Genomic DNA, 22,532 nt, shown 5'->3' with positions numbered 1-22,532 from the left:
TCTAAGGCCATGGACACGATCACGGTATATATCTGCATATGGCAAAACCAGTAAGAGACGTCCCATGGTTGCGAGGTCCCGAGCCCGGGACTGCGGGACCTTCTTGTCACATACAACGCTGCATCAATTGAGGGCAAAAAGTGCTTGTATTCGGAAGGTTCAGAAAGGTGGCATAACCTGAATACCATAGCTATGCGGCATTCGGCTGACACAGTCTAGGCTGTAAACGGTCTAGCATTTGCGCCACCTGCACCCATATGTGGCTTAGATGCGGCTCCTTCCGACACTTCTAGGTGTCCCGGCGCCCCGACCGAGCCTCCACAGGACTCTAGGGCCATTCTGATTGATCAAGCCTAAGCCGGGTGTGCCCCACTCGCGTGCATCCTCCAGGGATTCGTAACACCTGTCCGTAATTGTATTAGCTTCCTGGCGTTAGTTCGACCCCCTTGCACGACCTCAACAGCCGCCTCGCCCTTAGTAGTCTAGCGATGCCTACTCTTATGCCCCGAGGTCTCGGCGAACATACCCGACCTCGCCTACAAGCAGTGGATTGGCCAACCTAGGTAAAGCATGCATTATTGTAGTATGACAGCCGCTTTGCTCGCTACCCTCGCTTTCTTTACGTTGTCTTCAATATAATTATGCGAGCACAAGTCAATAAGCGGGGCAGTTGGCTGGTTAATCGCGGCGGGCATCGCGATCGGTTTGAGTCCCTCGATCACTTCGTGAAGCCCTGGATTCCAACACGCTTGAGGGCTAGATCCTCTTGAACTCTATCGTGAGTCCTCTAATGTCCTCCGTGGTACCCGGCCTTTTTTGGAACTAATAACGTCGTAACATTGAGGCTATGTGGTATGCTCTCGACTGTCCTCACATATTCCTAACGTCCTCGGCTGCTGGTCTGCACTGGGAATCCCTCGCCAAGGTCATGCCAGATTACCCTCTTTGGCTGGCTGCGGACGATGTTAACAAATCCCGAATCCCCCGCAAGAACCTCAAGGAGAACCCCAATATCGCGGCGTACCACTTTTACCGCCGCTTGAAGGTATTCCTTGAGTACTTCTTCAAGAAGTATCTGATAAAAGCCCACTAGTACAGATTTGAGTAGCAAGGTCGTGGCAGTACTCGCTATCATGGCCTTCACTAAATTGAGGGTATACCTAGACCAGGAATAGAAGGATTCGTCGATCAGGTCTAAAAGGATGACTCCTTACGCCTCTAGGGTCTTCATGTTACCGCCTTCAACCCCGAGCCGGGCCGACAACCTTCCCTACAAGAGTCTAATCCTCTCCTGTTATTCCTGTTACTAATACAATATTCGCCGCCCTGTCTAGTGTACTCAACCGTGTTCAGCGACACAACTTGTACCGAAGCATACTGCCTTCGGCGTCGTAGGTTAGCTGGTGGCCAGCTTTTGCGCGATAAATTGTGCCTATTCTATTTCGAACGTACTCTCCACGAACTCGCTATCCTTAAACCCTAAGTAGAACCAAGTCAATCACGTACGAATGGGTAGGTATGCTCCTGCCAAATTGGTTCCACTCAGCACATCAACCGTTGGTCCGTGACTTATTAAGGTTCAACGTCAAGCAAGCGACTCAAGCACTCAAACTTGACCAAAACGCGGAAATTTTCCACATGGCAGCGAATCTTATCGGCAGCGACAAGAACACAAGATCAAAATGCACCCACCCACCCCCATTAGCGAGAACCTCTAGGGACACACACCTCCGGAGGACAATACCGCAACCCCTGTTACACCTGCGCGCCACTAACGTCTATTAGTTAAAGTTAGAGCCAACACCGATCCCAGCGCGAATGTTTCCAGCAGGTAACAACTTTCCCGGCTGTCAAATGTTCAGTATGTAGGTACATACGTGCCGCCGCGGTACATGGTGCGCTTTGACAGCGTTCCTTGCGGGCGTTTTCTTGGCGCCATGGATGTCGAACGTTTCAGTTTCAGCCGACGCTCCTGTCGTGGACCGTCACCGTTGCTGGCGATCCCCCGCCAAACCAAACGCGGAAAAATGCCCTCCCCCGGGAACCACACTCTGAATCTGCAGCTGCAGGATGCCCGTTTGTTGCGAGGTGGTAGAATGGAACCGTCGCACGTGGGGAGGATGGCAGTACCGCCCGCGCTCTCGTGCGGTCCCGAGTCTTTGCGATCTGATGCTATTTTTGGAGTTCATGCTCATTCCACGGGCCCGATGCAAGATCACACCCTTTGGGGTGCCCAACGGGCGCCAGCACGTCCGAAGTCTCACCGGGTTATGCCCAGCCCAATTGGCTTGACATTGATGGGTTAGCAGGCACGGCAAAGCCCCAGTTGCTCGGGCCTCGGACGCTGCGGACAAGCTGCTACAGCTACTGTTCGGTGTGGGGAAGTGATGAGCAGGGAGTCGGGCGCACGGACGGGATCTTACGACTGGGGCCAATTGCGTCGGCCACCGACCTGGATGCCGGAGCTCGCTCGGCAGCCCCCCCAGGCGGGTGGCGTCAGCCCAGACCGGCCGTGCGCCTGGAGTGCCAGGTGGTTGAAGCGGGCGCCCTCCGAAGCGGGCTAGACGCTAGGGTTCTCTCGAGCAGCGGTTGTTTCATTGCTGTTTAAAACAAATACCTATTTCTGCAGACTGCTAATTATGAAGAGTCTCTTTGTGTGCTGCTTGATAAATTGCTCGGGGATGCACCCGGCAGCGCTTGGGCAGTTGTCGGTGTCTCACGCTTGGAACGGACGTATGTACATATAGACCGCAGGCTGACGGGAACCCAACTCTGGGTTGTTACGACAATGTAGGCTTTATTCTTTTTGATTTTGTTGTTTGTGAACCACAGTCACCATGTCTGGCCAGGGCCGAGATCCCGCCTTGGACCGGGAGTCGAGGTTCGGGGAGATCGTTGCCATCCTCATCATTGGATCCGTACTGTCAACCGTCACTCTGTCACTACGGTGCTATGCGCGCGTGTTCTTGCTGAGATTTTTCGGTCGTGACGACGGAGTCATGGTCGCAGCCCAGGTATGAGAAAGCGTTGAATTGGATATTCAGTTGAGAACTATCAATCTGACCGCATCTCTGAACTCCAGGTCCTCACGATAGGATCTGCTATTGCCATCGGCTTTGGTACGCACCTTCCAAGAGCAGGAACATGCAGGAAACATGGGAGCACAGAGCGAGATACTGACCCTGTCGTGGCTGGCAAACAGAGGCGCAACTAGGCCTCGGCCACCATACGTGGACGATGCGTCCAGAGAACCTCATCCCGTACATGAAGGAAAGCCCCCCAATCAACAGCCCACGGCATCCCAGTCTCGAGACTAACACTGCACCCAAATCCAGTCCTTCTACAGCTCCATCGTCGTCTACAACATCGCCGTGTGCCTGACCAAGATCTCGATCCTGCTGCAATACCGGCGCATCTTCTCCAACGCGCTGATGCAGCGCGCGACGCAGGCGGGGCTGTGCTTCCTGTGCGCGTGGGCGGTCACGCTCGCGTTCCTGCTCACGCTCGTCTGCATCCCCGTGGCGGCCTTCTGGGACCCGCGCGCCGGCGGCCGCTGCCTCGACGGCCCGACCATCTGGTACACCATGGCCGGCGTCAACTTGGTGACTGACTTTGCCATCCTCACCATGCCGCTGCCCGTGCTACGCTCGCTACACCTCCCGCGCCGCCAGAAGAACATGCTGATCGGCGTCTTTTGCTTGGGTGTTTTGTGAGTGCCTGGCCACCCCTTTCCACCTCCTCGCCCCTCGTCTCCCCATCACCCATGCGATATCTGCCTTATGACTAGGGAGTTATACTACACAAACAGCAACTGACAAAAGTAACTCCCTAGCCCCTGCGCCGTGTCCATCTACCGGATCCGCACGCTGCGCATCGCCACGCAGACGGCCGACCCGCTGTGGGACAACGTCGACGCGGCGACGTGGTCGTTCCTCGAGCTCAGCGTCGCCGTCGTGGCCGCGTGCCTGCCCACGCTGCGGCCCATCCTCGTCGCCGCCCTGCCGCGCGTCTTTGGCGCCTCGTCGTTGTCGTCGGTTCATGGCAGCGGTGGCGGGGGCTTACGGTACTGCTCGGCCAACGGCGGCGATGGCAGGGCGTGGCGGAGTGGTGCGACGGATTCGGATGGCAGTGGCGATGAGCTGCGTGGAGATGGTCGTAGTGTTGGGGTCGAGCACAAGGATGATCTTGAATTTGGCGCGCTGGATAGGAGCGATGATGACGAGCGAGATGACGATGCTGCTGCTGGGCGCAGATCGGCCTACAGTGTCCATGTCACTGCGGCTGGGGCGGGCTGGGGCGGGCCTGGGCAGGGCGGCCTGCGGGGAGGCGGAATCAAGACTACCACGGTAGTCACGCAGAAGGTCACGCCTGGGAAAAAATAACAAAGCAATGACGCGGCGGGCTTCCTTTTTGGCGTTTATTTTCATTTTTATTTTCATTTAAGCTAGTGTTTTTGTGATATTGATAACCTGGTTCAACATATTGACACGCAAGGAAGGGTTATTGACAAGCAAGGAAGGGTTGCTGCGTGGAATTACCCGAACAAAGGGTGTTCGAAGTGTAAAGTTGTCAGCCAGCTTGTCACAATTATTAGGGGTCACTAGTTGTTGCCGACGTAGTAATCGCAAGACACCTTCAGCCAAGTCACTCAAGCAGGTGCGTAGAGAAACGTTTATTCAGAGTATACTAAAATCGTACAGTCGCACAACACCGCCCCTCAGCCAGCGAACCCAGATCCGAACCCAGATGATAGACTACTTTGGCAAACGCACGAGGATCGGCGTACCGGCGCCTCCTGCTGGCCCACCGACTCCATGCAAAAACAAAGGAAATGAAACAAAAAACTCTCGTGTGCATCTATTGTTTTCGGGACTGTCGCGTCTTGAGGCAAAGAACGGGGGAACTGAGAGTGATGCAAAACGAAAGGCAGGGGCAGTCAAAGGAAAAAGAAAAGATAAGAAAAAGAATGAGGCGCCCCTTCCCACTTTTCCGTCTTTTTTACATCTTGGAGCTTCACATGAAAGCCAGAGCATAGCCTACGAAGACGACCAGCGTCCCCGTCAGGACGTAGTCGCGCTTTGAAAGTGGAACGGAGCGGAACGACGCCGTGGATCCTGACGGGTCGTTGGTATTCGTGATTCCCAGCGAATTGGTAATCTTCCGAGTAATTGACGTGACATTCCCAGTTCCGTCAATCTTCAGATTGGCCGTTTGGAGGTTAAGCTGGAAGTTAGATACCCCCTTGAGAATGTTTCCAGCTTCAGTGATTTGCTGCGTGTTAGCATCGCTGGCAGCGCTGCATATTCTGATGCCGGCGATACCGGTCTTGACGAGCCCGCAGCTCAAGTCTGTCGCGTCTGTGTCGGTGTTCTTGACGTCGTCTGTGAGGCAGTCGGACATGCCGACCACGGTGAAAAGACTGGGAAGACCTATCATTGACGCGAGTCCGTTGCCGCACACGCATCTTACGTTGATAAACGTTTGACCACCGCCAGGGGCGACTGCGTTGGCGTTTCCGGCTTGGCGCCTGTTCAATGATTCCTCTGCTATATCCCTTGTTTCTGTTCCTGTTCCTGTTCCTACCGCGATTGATCCAGGTGCCGTACACTGGTTCTTCCTTGCTATTTTCACGAGGCATGGCATTATGCAACGCGGCAGCTCATTGATCAGTTTCACCAGGTCTGAGCCGGAGGCTTTACCGCTTTCGCCGTCGTCATCGTCTGAACCGAAGCCAAAGAGGGGATTGGGATTGGGATTGGCTTGCACGGCCGATGACAGGAGCACGACGGTGAGGGGGATGGCGCTGCTGAGACGCATGTTGTTGTTGTTGTTGTTGTTGTTGTTGCTGTTGTTGTTTGTGTTGTGGGCTGTGAGTGTTTTGCGCAAATGGGTGCGGGTTCTTGTTTCGGCGGGGACGGGAGCTGGCTCTGTTTTGGTCTTTAGTCTTCGTTTTGACGCTGTGCTTGGTTGATCTGTTTGATGGATCTGCAAGGCTGCAGAACGTCTCGGCCAGAAGAAGACAGGGTAACGAGGGGTCTTTTAAGAAGGTGCACAGTCATGAAGCACTGCTATGCTAAGACACATGAGATGAGATGGAAGGGAGCAAGAATACGCTGTGCGCCGGCTGGGAAACGCCAAGCAACGGTGCTGTGTCGGGAGTCAAAACAGCCCCGGGCCGCGAAACGGCGGGGGCCCGCGACGGGCTTGGGACGAACCCGAGTGCCAATGTCGCCATTCACCAAGCGGAAACATGGGAAAGCCAGCACATTGGGCACGAACAAGAGCTGGGGCAGCACGGAAACAAGAACACCAGGCCGGCAATGAACCAGAAAGGGTCCGTCGTGTGCCGGCACAGCGGCTTGCACTAGGCGACCTGATGGCCCCGCGGGTGTGCATGTGAGGATGTGCGAGCGCTGAAACGAGGGCGGCCAGCCCCACGCTTCAGGCGGCCCGCCAACGCGCCATCCATCACCACACCCATCGGTAATTTTCACCCTTTGCTGATGGCAAGGCTGAGGGGGTAAAAGCGGTCGGGCAAGACGCGGCCCTCGATTGTTAAAGAAAATGGGCAGTCCGTTGCATGTTTAGTGTTTAGAGAAGCCGCGTCGAGTCTTGTTCACATTGCTACAGCGGGTTCCAGGGTCTCCCCGCTGGGGTCATTTGACGATGCGATCCATGCCCATGCCCATCCCACCGGATCCCCTGCAGCCTGGAGGCTGTTAACCTTAACGCTCCAGGGCTGTTTACGAGGCGAGATTGCCCACTAGCCCCTAGAAAAACGGCAAGTCCATCTCAAATCGCCTCTCCACGAACGGCCAGACCTTCACAATCAAGAAACGAAAAGAAAAAGAGACCCGATAGAGAAATGCAAACGGCCACCCAAACCTGCACCGCAACAAGAAACAAAACGAATCAATCGGTTACCTGAACCGCGGTCTGCACCCGCTTGGCCAAGCACTGACACAAAACGATCCACGGCCACCTCAGGCCGTCATCCCCATGGCCATAGCCCGCCGACCGTCGACCCTGCAGTTGATGCGGCCGCTAGTCACCAGCGGCTCGGCGCCCGCGCCAAAAGTTTCTGTAATCATGGAACTGATTATGATCTGATGATTTACCCCAGTCTACCATTGGATGTGTTGCACAGAGTGCGACCCGCTGATGCGCGCAGCGGCCAGCGATCTACCGAAATCCCCATGGAACCAAACCCGCCCGCTCAGCCCTACCCCGCCCTACGCATCCCCGGCCCCAAACCTCAACCTCAGGTCCTTCCAAGAATATTTACACGAAAATGAGAATGCCCCAGAACAGGCCGGCTCCCCGGGCCAAAGCCCAACGTGAATCCCGCTCCCAAACCTCAGGTCCCAAATCTATATCTAATCCAAGGAAAACAAAACGCCGTAGGAAACAGCTGATTCTTGGCACTCGCTCAGAGCCTCAGAAGCGCCTACACACGTCGCCCGGGCAGTTGCTGTGGTGGCAGGCAAAGTCGCACAGCCCAAAGTCGCTGACCCCGTCGACGCCAGTCGCCGGCACGTTGACCCAGCCGGGGGCGCCCGGCTGGCTGGTGCCCTGGCGCGTGCAGGTGCAGGCGTGGATGGGGCAGAACCCGAGCGCGCAGCTCCAGCGGCACAGGCCGTCGAGCCGGCCGTCGCCGCTGCTGTGGCCCTCGACGCAGTACTGCGGCATGTCACCGTCGCTCCAGCGGAACGGATGCTTGGCCGGGGCTCCGGGGGCGCTCGCGGCCGGGATGCTGGCGCCTGACATGGCGCTGCCGACCCACGCGTTCCAGTTGTTCAGCCCGTTGCGGCAGTTGTCGGGCGACACGGAGCGCCCGTTGATCTGCGCGATGGTGCTGCCGCCGCGGGACACGCGAATCACCACGTCGCCCGTGCGCCCGCCGAACTCGACGCTGCCGTGGTACACGCCGACGCCGCCGTCGGGCCGGTGCTTCCAGCTGCCGGCCTGCGTGCGCCCGCCGACGGTCACCTCCACCTGCGCGTCCGACGCCAGTAGCGCCGAGTAGAAGACGCGGTCCTGCGACACCTGCGCCGCCGAAAACTCGAGCTGCATCTGCGACGCCGTGTTGCCGGGCGTGCCGCCGTCGCTGCACGCCGCCGCCGGCGACGTGCGGTACCACGACGTGAGTCCTTCCTTGGTGATGGCCGGCCGCGCGCCCTTGTACGTGTCGATCAGGAACGGCAGGAACTGCCGCCACCCGTCGTGCGGCATGTCCTGCGCGTAGTTGAAGGGCGCCTTGCCGTAGTTGAAGAGGCCCATGGCGTTGTCGTACAGCGGGCTGATGTGCGAGCTCTCGCCGTAGTCGTTCCACGTGACGATCTCGACGAATCTGGGCCGTGGTTAGCTGTGTCCAACAGAGAGAGAGAGAGAGAGAGAGAGAGAGAGAGTGTGTGTGTGTGTGTGTGTGTGTGTGTGTGTGAGAGAGAGAGAGAGGGAGAGAGAGAGTGTGAGAGAGACTCACTCGGGCTGGTGCTCAATGATTTGGTTCCACCGGTCCGCCCACAGGTCGTCGCCGCGCCACAGCCAGTTCTTGCTCCAGCCGGGGAGGTTGGTGTAGAACCACGGCGACACGGCCATCATGTACGGCTTGTTCTGGTCGCGCAGCGCCTCGTCGTACGACGCGTCCGTGTTGCTGTCCATGTCGCGGTTGCCCCACGGCCACGCCGTCCACGCGAACAGCCCGTCGGCCACGCCGCCCTGCAGGTCCAGCGCCCCGCGCGCCCCCCGCGACGACCAGTCCGGCAGGAAAAAGCACCCCGTCTGCCGCTTGACGTCGACCCAGTCGCCCGCCTGGTCCGAGCCCTCAAATGTCGACGCCAGCGGCTTGCCGTTGTACCTGAGGTACTCGCCGCGCGCAAAGTAGGTTGACGCCAGGTCCAGCACCTGCCCTTTGCCCCAGGGTCCCGCGCTGCCCCCTAGGTAGTCGAACGACAGGAACAGCTTGAAGTTCTGCAGCCGCGCCGCGTCGAAGGCTAGCGCCAGCGAGTTGTAGATGCTGGCGTCGCCCGTGGCCACGTTCATGGCGAAGGCGTCAATGTGCGCGTCCTGCGCCAGCTGCATGTCGCGCCGCCACGTGTCGAGGTTGTAGTTGGGCGCGTTGCCGACCTGTTTTGGGGACTGTTAGCTGCGGATCATGGTGCGAGGCTGTTCACTGTTCAATAGCAAGGCGGTGGGACCGAAAGTGCGAGGGAGGATTGTCCGAGGCGGGCGGGCGATGCCGCGGCCGCCGGAATCCGAGCCAGGCGGTGAGCTTACAATGAAGTGCGCGAACACGGCGGCTGCCTGGACCTGGCACGCCCCGTACAGGACTGCAAGTCCGACGGCGAGGAGAGAGCCCGTCAGCTTCATCTCGAAGAGTTGGGCACGGGCGATTGTTGGCGGTGCTGAGTGTGTTCACTCGGGTGAATTGGATATTGGTCGATTGCCGAAGTGAGTGACTGATGCGACTGTGAGTGATGATGGAAATGCAAGTCGAGAGGCAGCGCCATCCGGCCACCTTTATACATCACGACGGCGAGGCGAGTGCGAGGAGGACGACAATAGGACGTGGCGCGTCGAGACATAGCCGCGTGAGGGCGGCCGACTGTCCCAGGCTCGGCCAGCCGTACGCACGAGGCTTGTCGACAATAGTAGCATGGCTTAGTCGCCACCATTGACATCCTTCGTCCGTTGTTCATGGCCTCTACTCGCCGGTATCCGCACCCCGCCCACTGTCGGGAACCTTGCAGGCTCGTGGCTGGCAAGTGAGTACTGCGCATGCCGGAGCCGCGTGCCAGGGGCTGGACGTCTATTCTCAGAAGCATTTTGGTCTGCCCACTATGTCTGGTTCCAGTTCTAATTACAGCCGCTCACCTTGGTCTGTGTGAGTGAGCCTAATAGATACATCACATAGACATGCGGCTATGCTATCCTATCATTCAATGGCGCATGTTTTATTATTTATGCGGGGGAGCGAGAGGCTGAATGAACTAGGCACCGGGAGGTAGGACACACAGCTCTTGCGCGTATTGCGCGACGGGCCAATCAGGGCCTCGATTTGATTTTCATGTCTGTTCTTCTCTCCTCCTCAATGCGCCCCTAGTTCCTGAGGCACACGCACGAGCGACAGTCTACCTCAGAGGCCCGGTGTTGTTATGCGGCTGCTGCCGGGGACGGTTCCCGGGTTTGTGGTGCCTGGGGAGCCTGGGATTGGACGCTTATTCCGCGGACTGTTCCTGGAAAATGCATTTCCAGGAATCTAGATAAGGTTGGCGACCTCGATTTACACCTGGGATGCGCTTGGCCCGTTCCAAACCTTGTGGGCGACCCGGCTCGGAGTAATCCGAACTGTACCGGGCATTGAAAACATTCTATGGCTTCTGTCTGTGCTCAAGGCACTGCCCAGTTTTGAGAGCAGCAGCATTACAAAAGTCTGTAATACGCGTTACCTAATTAGCCACAAGTGATCTCTGATCAACAATGAAACAAACTACAGCTAGATATCGGCATATCTCTTTCTGCACATCGCCATAGGGGCAAAGTGAGATCAAAGTAGGAAAAGTCACGTGTGCAAGAACGTCGTCGGCCACACTCTTGCTGTCCTACGTCATGCTAGAGAGGTACTTGGGCAATTGGTCGTATTATTGCGCGTGCGACATGATTGGTCTCGCACTAGGCAGCCACCTAATTGATCAACCCGTTTATCTTCCAGACTTACGTCGTGTGTGAACATTTGTATCGCCGGCCGAAAAAGCGGTGGCAGAAATCCCACACATCCACGCCCAGAGTTCCAGAGCGGCCCAGCCAGAGATAGAACGGGAACCACCTTCCTCTTACAATCTTCAGGATGACATGCATCGGCATCCTCTCCAGACGGCTGCAGATGGCACCACGAAGGATGGCGTCCTGCTTCCAGAAACGAGGCAGTCGAGAGGCACAGCCGTCCTCTGCGGCGGCAGCAGCAGCAGCAAGCAATCCGTGGATCGCTAACCTGTCTTGTTTTTTCACCCCCGTCAAACGCGCTTGAACCGAAACAGTTGGTCGCTGCTGATTCGCTGTCATTTCCCGGCCATTTTGGCTGGAATTTTGGGAACAAAAGGTGCATCGTTGACTTGACTCTGGGGAACCGGGCAACACCGGCTGATGTGAGGACGCTGGTGTGTTTTTTTTCTCGCATGACAGAGAGCGGGTCGCAGACTCCTGTTTCATGACTCGGCCCCCAAGCGGCTAACCGCTTACGTTGGTTCCTACCTGGGCTGGCCTTTCCTGGGGTGCGGCCGAAACCGGCCACGGAGTGCAGTCGGGCAGCATTGAAGCAACCGCAATTAGACTCTGTAGCAATTTCTGGCCTGACTTGCAATTGTGAATATGAGCTGCTCGCGGTCGGATCAAAATACTCCGGAGCGGTTGAAATGAAGATTCGGAGTTGCAAGTGACTGAAATGGGACACCTGGTGCTTGGGCGCCATTTCTTGCTTGCCCAAAACGGGCCGATGAAACGTGGGCCAAACTCCAGGAAGTTAGAACCAGGCGAATTCGACCACAAATCTCGACTCTCAATTTACTTCCAACGTCAGGTATGTGAAGTAACGAGAAATTAAGATGGCAGATACGACACGAACTGCGACTCACTCGGCTGAGACTGCCACGCGACGGCAGACTGCCACGCGACGGCGGGCTGTAACTTCAAAAGGGGCAGAGACTAGATCACTGGATCTACGGCTAGCGGAGGCTCGGCCTCGCGCCGTTCAACTCGTTCTCTGGCGCGACTTGCGTAAGGCTTGTCCATTCCAAACCGTGCATATCATATCAAGCCTCGTGTGAGAGCTAACCACGGGCTACGAATCGACGACAGCAACCTGGCAGCAGTGAGTCTGGTTATGAAGCGTGTGACCATGCAACTTTCCTAACAACGAACCGCGACACAGAGAGGGTAGTGGCCATATCGAGACCGGATACAGGTACGTTACACGTACGGATTTACCATCCTTTGTACATCAGATCTTCTACCCAAAAAGAGGTAGGTACCCAAGAGCCTCGCCGAGTATGTAACATGACTGACTTGAGAGACATGACAACCGCAGGCCCGCATCGGAATCGCTGCTGGATTGCCTCAACAGCTGGCGGTATCTGCACAACGAGACAGGTAACCAATACAGCCTCCTTACCCCTGACTTGCCCCGTCTTCACCCACTAACTGATCAATCACTCTGTCAAACCCCCACACAGTCAACATCTTCTCCCACGCCGTCGGCGCCCTCGTCTTCCTGGCCCTGCCCATATACATCTTCAGCGCCTCGTCAACAACCCCGCCGCGCGATGCCGTGGCCACGCCTGCCGACAAGATTGTGTGCAGCATCTACTTTGTCGGCGTGGCCGTGTGCTTTGCTTTTTCAGCTGCGTGCGTATTTCCCGTTCTTCTCCAGAGGGCCACAGGCCAACCCAACCCCTATACCCCAACTACCGACACCCCGTAACTAATTGCCCAATTACCCAACTAACAAACAACCCCTCTGTCACAACAACACAAACAGGTTCCACACATTCATGCACCACAGCCCGTCGGCCCTCCACGCCGGCCAGCGCCTCGACTTCTACGGCATAATCCTGCTGATGTGGGGCGCCAACATTCCCCTAGTCTACTACAGCTTCGCGTGCGCGCCGGCGCTGCAGGCGCGCTACTGGGCGCTGACGACGGTGATGGCGGGCCTGTGCGGCGCGGCGACGGGGCGGGCGGCCTTCCACTCCCCAACACCACCAATATCATCACCTCAGCTAGACAAAGGAGTGGTTCTAGAACAGCACGGCACGGCGGTGCTGCGGGCAGCCACGTTCGGGCTGCTAGGCGTCGCGTCGACGTTTCTGCCCGTCGCGCACGGGGTACTGACACACGGGGCGGCAAACCACAGCGAGCGCGTCGGCCTACCGTGGGTGCTCGCAACGCTGGTGTTCAATGTGGCGGGCGCGGGCGCGTACGCCGCGCGGGTGCCCGAGCGCTGGTGGCCGCGGCGGTTCGATGTGCTCGGGGCGAGCCACCAGGTCATGCATATCGCAATTTTGGTGGCCGGGCTGTGCTATGGCGCCGGCGTGGTCGCGTCGTTTGATTACTTTCATGCGCATCCTGAGCAGTGCGGTGCGTGGGCGTGACGGTGGTTATGTTGTTGTGATGGGGAGGCGGGCTGGATTTGTGTGGATCACAGGAGGTGGAGAGATGCTATCTGGTAGCGGTGATGAGGCTTGATATGGAAGTTTTAGTCTAAACCCTGAATGTTTGTCGGCGAGGGACTTTCTAAGATCTAATGCGCCTCAATATCCTACGACTCGGCCTAAACGTTTCTCACTGAGGTAGGCAATAGCCACTAGAGCCCCTATTTTGGAATCCTGGAGGCCCATCTCTTTTCTCGAAACGCCTATTAATTAAAGGCATCCCCTAGCCGAATTACTAAACTCTTGCGGATGACCTGATCGACCTGCCCGGTGGTTGCGTGAACAAGACTGGCTTAGTTGTAGATACGGAAGTCAGAAAGAGATTTTAGAAGTTTTATTTCGTTGGAGGCTGGGATTCGAGCTGTACCAACAGCCTCCCGGTAAATATGGCCAAGCGTCGAGCGGCGGAGATCACGACACTGGTCAGCACTATCAAGGCCGGAATTCCAATCACGAAGAACGCGCTGGCGAAAGGCGGCCCTCGGGCGAACAGAGTTCCAGGCGCCGCCGTCTATTTGAAGTCCAACAAACAACATCAATTGGGAGGACGAGAACGTCACGTTCTTTTGGTGCGATAGTGTAGGAGGTGCCATAAATTCGAAGTTTGTCCTACGCCCAGGGCCGACTCCGTGATTCACTGGGACGAAGCGGAGTGCCAACGCATCAACAACCATAACATTTGATAGGATGTTTACTGGGCTCGAGCCCGCCTGGTTCGATGAAAGTTCGACCATATGCCCGTTGGCGCCACAGACACGGATGGCAACCGTCCGACAATGAGGAAGACTGGAGTGCCGAGGATCACACGAAGCTCGAGACGCTGCGAGCTTACAAGATGATGCTCGATAAGATGAAGCAAATAACCCGGCCAGGAAAGGTCTTTCTTTGGAAGGCGTTACGAGAAAAGAAATAGGGGCTCTAATAGCTATCGCCGCCCTTAGCGATATCCTTTAGGCCGAGCCGCTAGATACCGAAGCGTTCAGATCCTAGAAAGTCTCCCTATTGTCGTGTCCTAGCTCCAGCGAATCACTGGATCTGCCTTTTCTTGGGGATCATTAATTATTGACCCCGAGGTTAGTTGTTAGTGCAGTTCGAGTCCCAGCCTCCGGCAAAACAAAGCTTCTCCCAGAATCGCTTTCTGACCTCCGCATCTGCAGTCTTGTTCATGCGACCGAGTAGGTCAATGAGGTCATCTGCGAGAGTCCTGGCGTCGTCGTCCATACTATGGAATGATGACCAGATGGCTCAGACTTTTGAGAAACTGGTGCATCAATCTGGGCCATCTTTGCTGTGGTGGTTGTTCGTGGTCTGGAAATGGAGTTTCGTGATTGTTAAAGACTGAGGTGCCGGCCGCAAATGGAGGGTGTGTGAAGAAGTTGTGGCACGAAATATGGAGCGACGGAATTTGCTTGGAGGAAGATTCGAAAATCCGTAAATTTATAGACGGTCTCTGGAACACCCAGTCTAATTACTCGTCAGCGCTACAAAAAGGCCCTGACGAGTAATTGATCGAAAAAAAAACCGTAGTTCTCCCACTATTATGCTAATCAGCCTTCTCTTATTGGAATCCAGGCTGGTTGGAATTAAAATGGCAGGGCCCCGGAACAATCGCCATGATGCAACTTCCCTATTCCAAAAGTGTAACAGGAACAGGCCTATTTGCACTCAAGGGAACAGCGCATACCCACCTTTTTAAGCAAGTACTATCTGCCATGAGCAATGAAACCCTGTCATAGTATTGATGCATCTAATTATATGTGAAACTCCAATTCCATCTATTAAATGGCAGCGGTAATCTAAGTAGGTAGGTAGGTACAGTCGACATGCCAAAGAAAACATGACGTGATGGGGTATATATGTACAAATTTGCATACACGTTGCAGCAAGTTCCGATTATGTGTCTTTGCTCTTGGTCGAGGCTGTGTCTTCTTCGTCGTCACCGTCGTCATTTTCGTTTTCGTTGTCATCTTCCTCTTTCTCCTCGAACAGCCACACCGGCATGAGGTTCTCTATCAGCTCCTGCTGCTCGGCCGTCTCCATGACCGACTCTGAGCTCTCCCGCACCGACGATGCCAGTGTCGCCTCGTCGGATGTCTCTTGCTGCTGCTCTTTCGCGTCCTGTGGCGAGAGCTCTCGCATCTCTGGCTGTGGAGCGTCTTGCTCCGGTGCGCCGGCCTCTGGAATGTCTGGCTCCGGGCTTTCCGCCCTGGGCGGTGACTCTGTCCTGCTCTTTTTCGACAAAAGTTCAACTGGAGTCATCTTTCCGCCGGGCTCGACGTAGAATGCGACTGCTTGTACTAGCACTGCAGCCTGATCGTCCGAGTCGGGAGACTCGGGATCCTTCTCCCGGACGGCATTCGCCGGCGTGTCTGGCTGTTTAGACATGGAGCAGGTGCTGTCTGTGTCGGAGCCCGACTGCGTGGTGGGCGTGACAGGCGTGGGCTTGAATAATCTTGGCAGGCGAGCCGCGATCAGGGTACTCTCCGAAACCTTGTCGCCGTGTGTGGTTGTGACCTTCACATTCAGCTCTCTGCCTCCGCTCAGCACGAACTTGGACTCCAGTATCTTGTCCATGCTGTGGCGCTTGATGAGCAGACTGAGCAGGAAGGCGGCGCATGCGGCCCCGGTGATGGTCCAGTAAACGCCATGGAAACCCTTCACATCTGTATTCCACCGTTAGCACCATGCACCGAGATTGTTCAGGCCGCCGTCAACTTACAAGCTTGCAACGCCCCAATTCGGGTGGGGTCCGTGGGAGACATGGCAGCCATGGTGGGGACATAAGCCTCCGACTCATGAGCAATGCTCTCAGGTAGCCCCAACTCGTCAAGTTTGAGGACCATGACATTTTGAAACACGGTGCCTCCGACAGCCACGCCAATCGACATGCCCAGCGTCCGCATGAAAGCATACATGGCAGCGGCGCGGCCAGCGTCCTCGACACGGCTTATGGCCTGTATGCCAACGTTGACGCTGGTGAGAAGCATGCCGTGGCCGATGCCGAAGATTGCGAGGATCACAGCCCACACAGGGGTTTTTGTGTCCTCGTCGAAGAAAACAAACAGGCCGCACGATATGGCGGTAAGCACCCAGCCGCTCCAGATAGCCCATCGGAAGCGGCCGATGCGCGACGCCACCAACGAGATGACGATGCTGCCCGGAAGGAGGAAGCATGTAACAGGAAAGATATCGAGGCCGGCCTGGGTTGGAGAGACAAAGCGAACGGCAGTGAAGTAGAACGGCACGTAGTACAGCGCACAGAAGAGCTGGAAATTCAAAAAATTAGTCATAACATTCAGAGGCGAGTGAGACGGGAGAGGATTATGCGTACAATGAAGCCCTGGAATAGGGCACAGCCGTACGTGGCGACGGCCGAAGTCGAGTAGAACAGCGAGGGCCGCAGAAAGGGCTCCCGCGCGCCGTGGCGCTCCCAGAAAATGGCAGCCACGACGCCCACTGCGCCAACAACCATGGGCGCAATGACTTGTTTGCTCTTCCACTCAAACTGGATGCCCGCCCACGAGATGCCCACGAGGAAGCTCGTGAGTCCCGCAATGAACAGGAAGCCGCCGATCCAGTCGACGCGGGCGAGCTTGGACATGAGCGACGTCTTTTCCGTCGAGAGCTTCACGTACATTGGAACGAGTATGAGACCCAAGAGGCAAAACGGGAACTGAGAGGCACCAAACATGTAAGCGCGTGTCCTGTAAAATGAGGCTTCCGCTTGCCCTGCTTCGACATCTGATCCCCTCCCCGCTGTCTCGACTTCTCATGGCAGGTGTAGTTCGGGGAATGGACGGCGGCGCAACTCACGTTGATGTAGAAGCACCAAGACCAGATGACGTGCTCGACGAACAGGCCGCCGATCAGCGGGCCCAGGACGCTTCCCATGGCCCAGGCGGCCAGCACGAGGGAGAAGTACTTGGGGCGCTGGCGCAGCGGCACAATATCGGCAAAGATGACCTGGCCCATGGTGATGATGCCGCCGCCGCCGATGCCCTGCACGGAGCGGCCGGCGAAGAAGACAGTGAAGTCCTTGGCGATGGGCGCGCACAGCACCGTACCGAGGGTGAAGAAGAGCACCGACACGAAGAGCATCTCCTTGCGGCCAAAGATGTCGGACAGGGCCGCGATGAAGGGCTGACACACGGCGCATGTCAGTAGGTATGATGTGCCGGCCCAGAAGGCGTCTGTAGATGTGCCGCCTAGGTCGAGGGCGAGTGTCTGCGCGCGTGTCAGTTCATGAAAGTCTGTTGCATCTTCGCTTTTGTCCGTCCAGAGGAGGACCGTTGGTTCCCAACTCACCGGCAGCACCGACACCAAGATTGTGGCGTCGAGCGCCACCATCAAGGAGATGACGGCCAGTGTGCCCATGACGGCCCACTCTTGCTTCCCGGGCCTCCATTCTGCGTCTTTGGCGTCTCCGACATCACCCTGCTCGAGCTGGCCGACATCGACAGCGGCCGGGTCGGGATGGGGGGCGTCAGTGACCTCGACCTCGATGCGGCGAGTCATGGCGGATGTGTGGTTGTCGTCGGCGTCGTCGTGGTCGTCTTCTCGGTGCGGCAGCACGTCGAGTTGCCGGTGCGAGAGGACAACAGGCGACTAGGTGCCCGTCCCCGGGGGCGCGGCTTCAAGTAGGCGAGCGAGTGGTGGACCGGCGGCACAGTGTCTTGATGTTGCGACGTCAGGGGCTTATTCATCGACTTGGGTCTGTGTGGCGTGGTCCAGAGAGAGGACGGGCCATCGCTGAGCGGGAATCTCATGGGGGCCTCTTTTTCCTTTGTATTGATGGGGGAGACGCGAGCGGCGAGGGAGGCAAGCCAGACTGTGGGGGTGGATATGGTGGCGTTGGGCGAGCCGGCTGCCGTTGCTGTTGCTTTTGCTGCTGCTTCTGCTGGTACTGGTCCGGGACAGCTAAGCAAGCATGTTTCCTTCCCTTCGCCCTCTCCACTCCCAATCGATACGCGGGAACGAAGGTTCATCAGATGGATGACGGCATGCCATGTCGAGGGCCGAGACGCACAGGCACAGCACAACACAGTATCCACAGCACCGCACCCACAGCGTAGTGAAGCGTGGGCACGCACAGGCAGCGTAGGCAACTGTGAGCTGGGCTGCTTGCTGCTGGGGGGTTGGCGGGCGTGGCCGGATATCCGGAGTCGCACTTTGTCACCAACGCCCGCCGCCCAGTTCCAAGCTCCAGGGTGAAAGAGACCGGCCGATAGAGTGCTACTTCTGCAGGCTCGCGGCCAAAGTCGATCCAACGGGCTGACAGGACCGTCAGAAGTGGCCAGCGCCGCAGCGCGGATGCGGCGCCGAGAGCCACCATCCTTACCCATACCCCGGGCGAGCTTAGGGTGGGTAGAGTTTCGCGGCACTGAATGCGACTGTAGAGGCCGGCCCCCAACAGCCACAGATGGTTCCCAGCAGCGCGCAAAAACGGTGGAAAAAAGAACAACGGCGCAGCAGCCAGCGACGTCCTTGGCGCCTGCAACACACCCGATTGACTGCCCTGCACAGCCCCAACGCCCCCGTAACGGCCAAGTCTCCGGCATTTGCCCGGGATTCGATGCGGCTCTGCGGCGGGTGGCGCTCCTCCCAGAGGGTTCTGCATCCTTTCCACTGGATTGCCAAGTCCTGTCGCCTGGCGCGCGCCGCCGTTGTTGTTCGTGGTCTGCTTGGCGCGCAGGTCTGTTGTTTCAGGAATTTAGGTTCGGCTCCAGCTGAAGCTGTCCGCCCTGCTAAGCGCGGGCCTTGAACGGATTAAACTTGTCGGGTTTACCAAGGTTCATAGGGTGCGCCTTCCTTACCGCCGCCGTTGAGACCGATGAGAGAGTTACTTTCTGTTCCATGCCCCTCCTCTTCCCCCTCCCCCTCCCCCTCTTGCTTTCCAGTCTCCACCTTGGCCTCTAGCCTTGCCGGGAAAGTGCCGCCGCGAACCTAAAATCCAATTGCTGTCGGGAGAGGAAGGTGTGCAAAGCCCTCTCCCCCTCTCCCCCCCCCCCCCACAAATGATTCTGCATGATAAAATACGGATTTGATTACTTCAACATGTCAGCCGCCCACCGCCTCACCCGTACATTCGGGAACGGGATTTGGCCAATCCCGTCTTCGTCTTCGCTGTTTTCGCCGCTGGTGCTTACCTCTGTAAGCCTTCAGCACTTCTATACAAACACAGTGGCTGGGTTCTGTCGCCGCGTAGTGGAGAGCATGGAACGAGAATTACACTACTTGGTGGCAATTGGCGTTGACGAGCTAGGTGCTGGGTCGCCCAAACTGGTAGCTGCTAGAGAGAAGCCGTCGATGCTAGCCTGCCCGTCCAAGCGGAGAAGACAGCCTTGTGAGCCGGCACTTCTTGGGCTATTTCCTGCCCTATCTCCCCCTCGTCGCGCAGCCCGTATTTTACACTTCTCGTGTCGGGAACTTTATCATAGCTCTTCCTGCGCCCAACGAAAGTGTCGGCAACGTCGGTCGTCAATTCCATTGCAACTCTGCGTCCACGCGGCCGTTGGGCCAAGAGCCAAGATCAATCCGACCCGGCACCGCGTCCCCTGCCATCGGCTCGTTATCAGCTTAGCAGTCACCAACAATGGAGTCGTTGGTGGCCGGGTTGCACTGGATATTCCATCTCCAATAGTTTGCTGCAGCTGCAAGCCCCCACCTCCCTCCCCAGCTGCGAGTCTGCAACCATGCAAGCTGCAATCTGCTCAGTGCCGGCCGATCGAGCCAGGCACATGGCAGCCTCTAAAAACGGAATACGCATTACACACACAGCTTCCTGCTGCTTGGCTTGCCTGCATCGTCCCCTAGACGTCTACGGCCGAATCGGGCATAAGCCCGGCCGATCTCGACACATGCAATTGCTTGCCAGATCCAGATGCATCAGGTCAGGTCATCTTCCAACCCGTGCAGGGTGGGGTGCTCGCGATATTATCAGGATGATGCCAAGTGAGCCCGCCCGCAGTTTCGCAGACCGCCTTCCACGCCTAGGCCTCACTCATAATGCGGTCACATTGCTCCGCACTCGCTTGACCAATGGTAATTCCTCGTTCTAGTTAGGATTCTCTTGGGTGTCATCTCAGGCGGTTGGCATCGAGGGTGATGATTAGTACACTTTCTGTGTCTGTACTTGGCAGCCCTCGCGCACTAGGCACGTATGATTCCCTCCTTCTCCTCAGTTGGCTTGCATACTTGCTGCTGCCCGTTGACTTATCATGGCCTGATGGACGCGCAAGACAGTTGGATGAAGCTCGGCGTCTAGATGGCTCATGAAACACTGCTGTTATGCTACTTACAGGACGCAGCCAAGTAAAACTTACTCTGCTAATTAATAGTCATCCCAGAACCCAGAACCCAGTCGCGCCCTTGTCGAGCAAGTTTCTTGAATTGTACCACTGAGTGTGCGGCCTGCCTTGCGCGGACCGAACGCCAACCTTGTCAACAAGAGCAACACCAACAAGCGAGCAGACAGTCCGCCAGGCATATTCCTCTGCCGTCTTGTCTCTCCAGCCCGAGCTCGCTTGAGTCAACCATTTCTTGCTTCACCTTTTGATTCGTGATTGAATTTTCCTTTAATTACTCCGCTGCCGATACAGATTCACGCGAAAAGCAGAGATCATGGGCAAGAAAAAACCAGCCACGGGCCCCTTCCTCCCCGGGTTCCTGCGTCTCGCCCCATCTATCCACGTCCGAGACACCAAACATCTGAGGCCGGGGTATCCACTGCAGAGGCCGCAGCACACGCACCTGGAACAGCAGGAACATGACCCAGAGAAGGGCCTGGCGCAGCCGCAGCCGCAGCAGCAGCAACAATATTGCACATGCAACCACCAGGGCAATGAAGCCAGCGCGTCTTTTGCATCTTCCTCGTCAACGCCGCCATCGCCGCCCAGCAGCACGCGAAGACCGCCCGACTTGGTCATCATCTTCTCGTGGACCGGCGCAATCTCGAAACACATTGTCAAGTACACCGAGGCGTACAAGGCCATGTACCCGGGGACGTCCATCCTGCTCATCACCACGGCCATCGCCGACCTCGCCTTCCACTCCACCAAGAAGAAGATCAAGGCACTCGCCCCGGCCATAGACTATCTGTGCTCGTTTCTCGACTCGGCGCGCTACTCCATGTCGTCTCAGACAGCAGGAGCAGAAGACACGTCCCCTGCGCCCAACGACGACCCGAGCATCCTGCTGCACGCCTTCTCCGAGGGCGGCGCTAACAAGGCCGTGTGCCTGGCGCAGGGGTACCAGGCGCGGCGCGGCGGGACGGCGCGGCTGCCGGTGGGAGCCTTCATCTTCGACAGCACGCCGGGCACGCCGCGGTACGCGAGCAACGTGGCGGCGTTCCGGCGGGCGCTGCCGCAGCACCCGGTGGCGCAGGCCGTGGGGCTGCCCGTCGGCGCCGGCGTGCTGGGCGTCACGTGGGTGCTGTTCTGCGTGTTCGTCGGCTACGAGAACAACCTCATCAGCAAGACGCGCCGCGCGCTCAACGACGCCGCGCTGTGGGACGTCAAGGACGTGCCGCGCACGTACCTCTTCAGCGAGGCCGACGACCTCATCTGCTGGCGCGACGTCGAGGCCCACGGCCTCGCCAGCGCAGCGCCTGGTATTGGGGTCAGGAGCCTGCTCGTTCGCTTCAAGGCCACACCGCACTGCTGCCACACCCGCGGCGAGAACGCAGAGGTCTACTGGGAGGCTGTCCGCCGCACGTGGGAGGCAAAAGTCGTTGCCGAGATTCACGGTCCTGAGCCGAGTGAGATGAGCGGGGGCGAGAGCAGTGACTGACGTGTTTTTGGTGCTTGTCGGCGATGTATAGCATACGGTGTAATTCGTCTAATTATTCCTTGGCTTGTTTGACCGGAATAGACTGGTTCTGAAGACAAAAAATGGGGGCGACGGGGGCGGGCGATGAATTCTGTCGAGTCTGGCGTTTGGGTTGCTGACGATTGGTGCATTATCCAGGTGTTCGGAGGTCGGTAGAATAGATTTTCCTGTGTTTTTAATTATCAATTTATATGCATACAAACAAACCTACTTTGTAAGAAATGCAGAAAAAACCTCCTTAAAATAAATAAATCAAACGCGTCAATGCAAGCATCGTCCATCTTCGCAGTCACGGATAGCCTAGTCCTCTCACGAAGTAATCAATCATGTCTCATCTATCCCATCCTGACTGGGTACGTATCTCAAACATTGCCCCCAAAGACGCTCGTCTGGGACGTGCGGCCGCCGTTGTTAGTCGACACGAACCGCGACCACGAGTAACCAACGCCCTCGCCCGCGCTGAACGAGAACGACGCCTGGAAACTAAACGACGACGATGAC

At 57.1% G+C, this 22,532-nt stretch overlaps 7 protein-coding genes across 7 annotated transcripts; 3 read left to right on the top strand and 4 right to left on the bottom strand.

The window, feature by feature from the left end:
• Positions 1-2,837: 2,837 nt before the first annotated feature.
• Positions 2,838-4,656, top strand: B0T26DRAFT_780152 (uncharacterized protein; the record flags this gene model as incomplete). Its single annotated transcript, XM_060446682.1, has 3 exons — positions 2,838-3,014; positions 3,336-3,709; positions 3,833-4,656. The coding sequence occupies 3 exons, from the start codon at positions 2,838-2,840 to the stop codon at positions 4,380-4,382; spliced, it is 1,101 nt and encodes a 366-aa protein (XP_060293998.1). The 3' UTR covers positions 4,383-4,656.
• A 268-nt stretch (positions 4,657-4,924) lies between these two features.
• On the bottom strand, positions 4,925-5,954 carry B0T26DRAFT_343336 (uncharacterized protein). The gene has a single exon (XM_060434499.1). It carries the CDS (start codon positions 5,815-5,817, stop codon positions 5,014-5,016), a length of 804 nt encoding a protein of 267 aa, XP_060293997.1. The 5' UTR covers positions 5,818-5,954; the 3' UTR covers positions 4,925-5,013.
• A 1,483-nt stretch (positions 5,955-7,437) lies between these two features.
• Positions 7,438-9,084, bottom strand: B0T26DRAFT_649562 (glycosyl hydrolase family 71-domain-containing protein; the record flags this gene model as incomplete). The annotated part of the gene is made up of 2 exons (XM_060438102.1): positions 7,438-8,350; positions 8,483-9,084. Coding segments are annotated over 2 exons (1,515 nt in total), but the record flags the coding sequence as incomplete, so codon positions are not given.
• Positions 9,085-11,330: 2,246 nt separating this feature from the next.
• On the top strand, positions 11,331-13,322 carry B0T26DRAFT_343281 (hemolysin-III related-domain-containing protein). Its single transcript, XM_060434498.1, has 6 exons — positions 11,331-11,772; positions 11,854-11,866; positions 11,927-11,959; positions 12,083-12,144; positions 12,228-12,399; positions 12,533-13,322. The coding sequence occupies exons 1-6, from the start codon at positions 11,601-11,603 to the stop codon at positions 13,143-13,145; spliced, it is 1,065 nt and encodes a 354-aa protein (XP_060293995.1). The 5' UTR covers positions 11,331-11,600; the 3' UTR covers positions 13,146-13,322.
• A 1,608-nt stretch (positions 13,323-14,930) lies between these two features.
• Positions 14,931-17,954, bottom strand: B0T26DRAFT_343265 (major facilitator superfamily domain-containing protein). Its single transcript, XM_060434496.1, has 5 exons — positions 17,511-17,954; positions 17,019-17,429; positions 16,537-16,878; positions 15,925-16,471; positions 14,931-15,868 (listed from the first exon to the last, which is right to left on the bottom strand). Exons 1-5 carry the CDS (start codon positions 17,718-17,720, stop codon positions 15,099-15,101), a joined length of 2,280 nt encoding a protein of 759 aa, XP_060293994.1. The 5' UTR covers positions 17,721-17,954; the 3' UTR covers positions 14,931-15,098.
• B0T26DRAFT_343268 (uncharacterized protein) lies at positions 17,266-19,042 on the bottom strand. Its single transcript, XM_060434497.1, has 2 exons — positions 17,511-19,042; positions 17,266-17,429 (listed from the first exon to the last, which is right to left on the bottom strand). The coding sequence occupies exon 1, from the start codon at positions 18,761-18,763 to the stop codon at positions 17,717-17,719; it is 1,047 nt and encodes a 348-aa protein (XP_060293993.1). The 5' UTR covers positions 18,764-19,042; the 3' UTR covers positions 17,266-17,429; positions 17,511-17,716.
• A 1,283-nt stretch (positions 19,043-20,325) lies between these two features.
• On the top strand, positions 20,326-22,131 carry B0T26DRAFT_343235 (uncharacterized protein). Its single transcript, XM_060434495.1, has 2 exons — positions 20,326-20,358; positions 20,552-22,131. Exon 2 carries the CDS (start codon positions 20,826-20,828, stop codon positions 21,990-21,992), a length of 1,167 nt encoding a protein of 388 aa, XP_060293992.1. The 5' UTR covers positions 20,326-20,358; positions 20,552-20,825; the 3' UTR covers positions 21,993-22,131.
• The last annotated feature ends 401 nt before the right edge of the window (positions 22,132-22,532 follow it).

This window comes from Lasiosphaeria miniovina, assembly GCF_030549165.1.
Source record: "Lasiosphaeria miniovina strain SMH2392-1A chromosome Unknown B0T26scaffold_5, whole genome shotgun sequence".
Classification (NCBI taxonomy): Eukaryota; Fungi; Ascomycota; class Sordariomycetes; order Sordariales; family Lasiosphaeriaceae; genus Lasiosphaeria; species Lasiosphaeria miniovina.
This window is presented reverse-complemented; position numbering and strand designations above follow the sequence as displayed.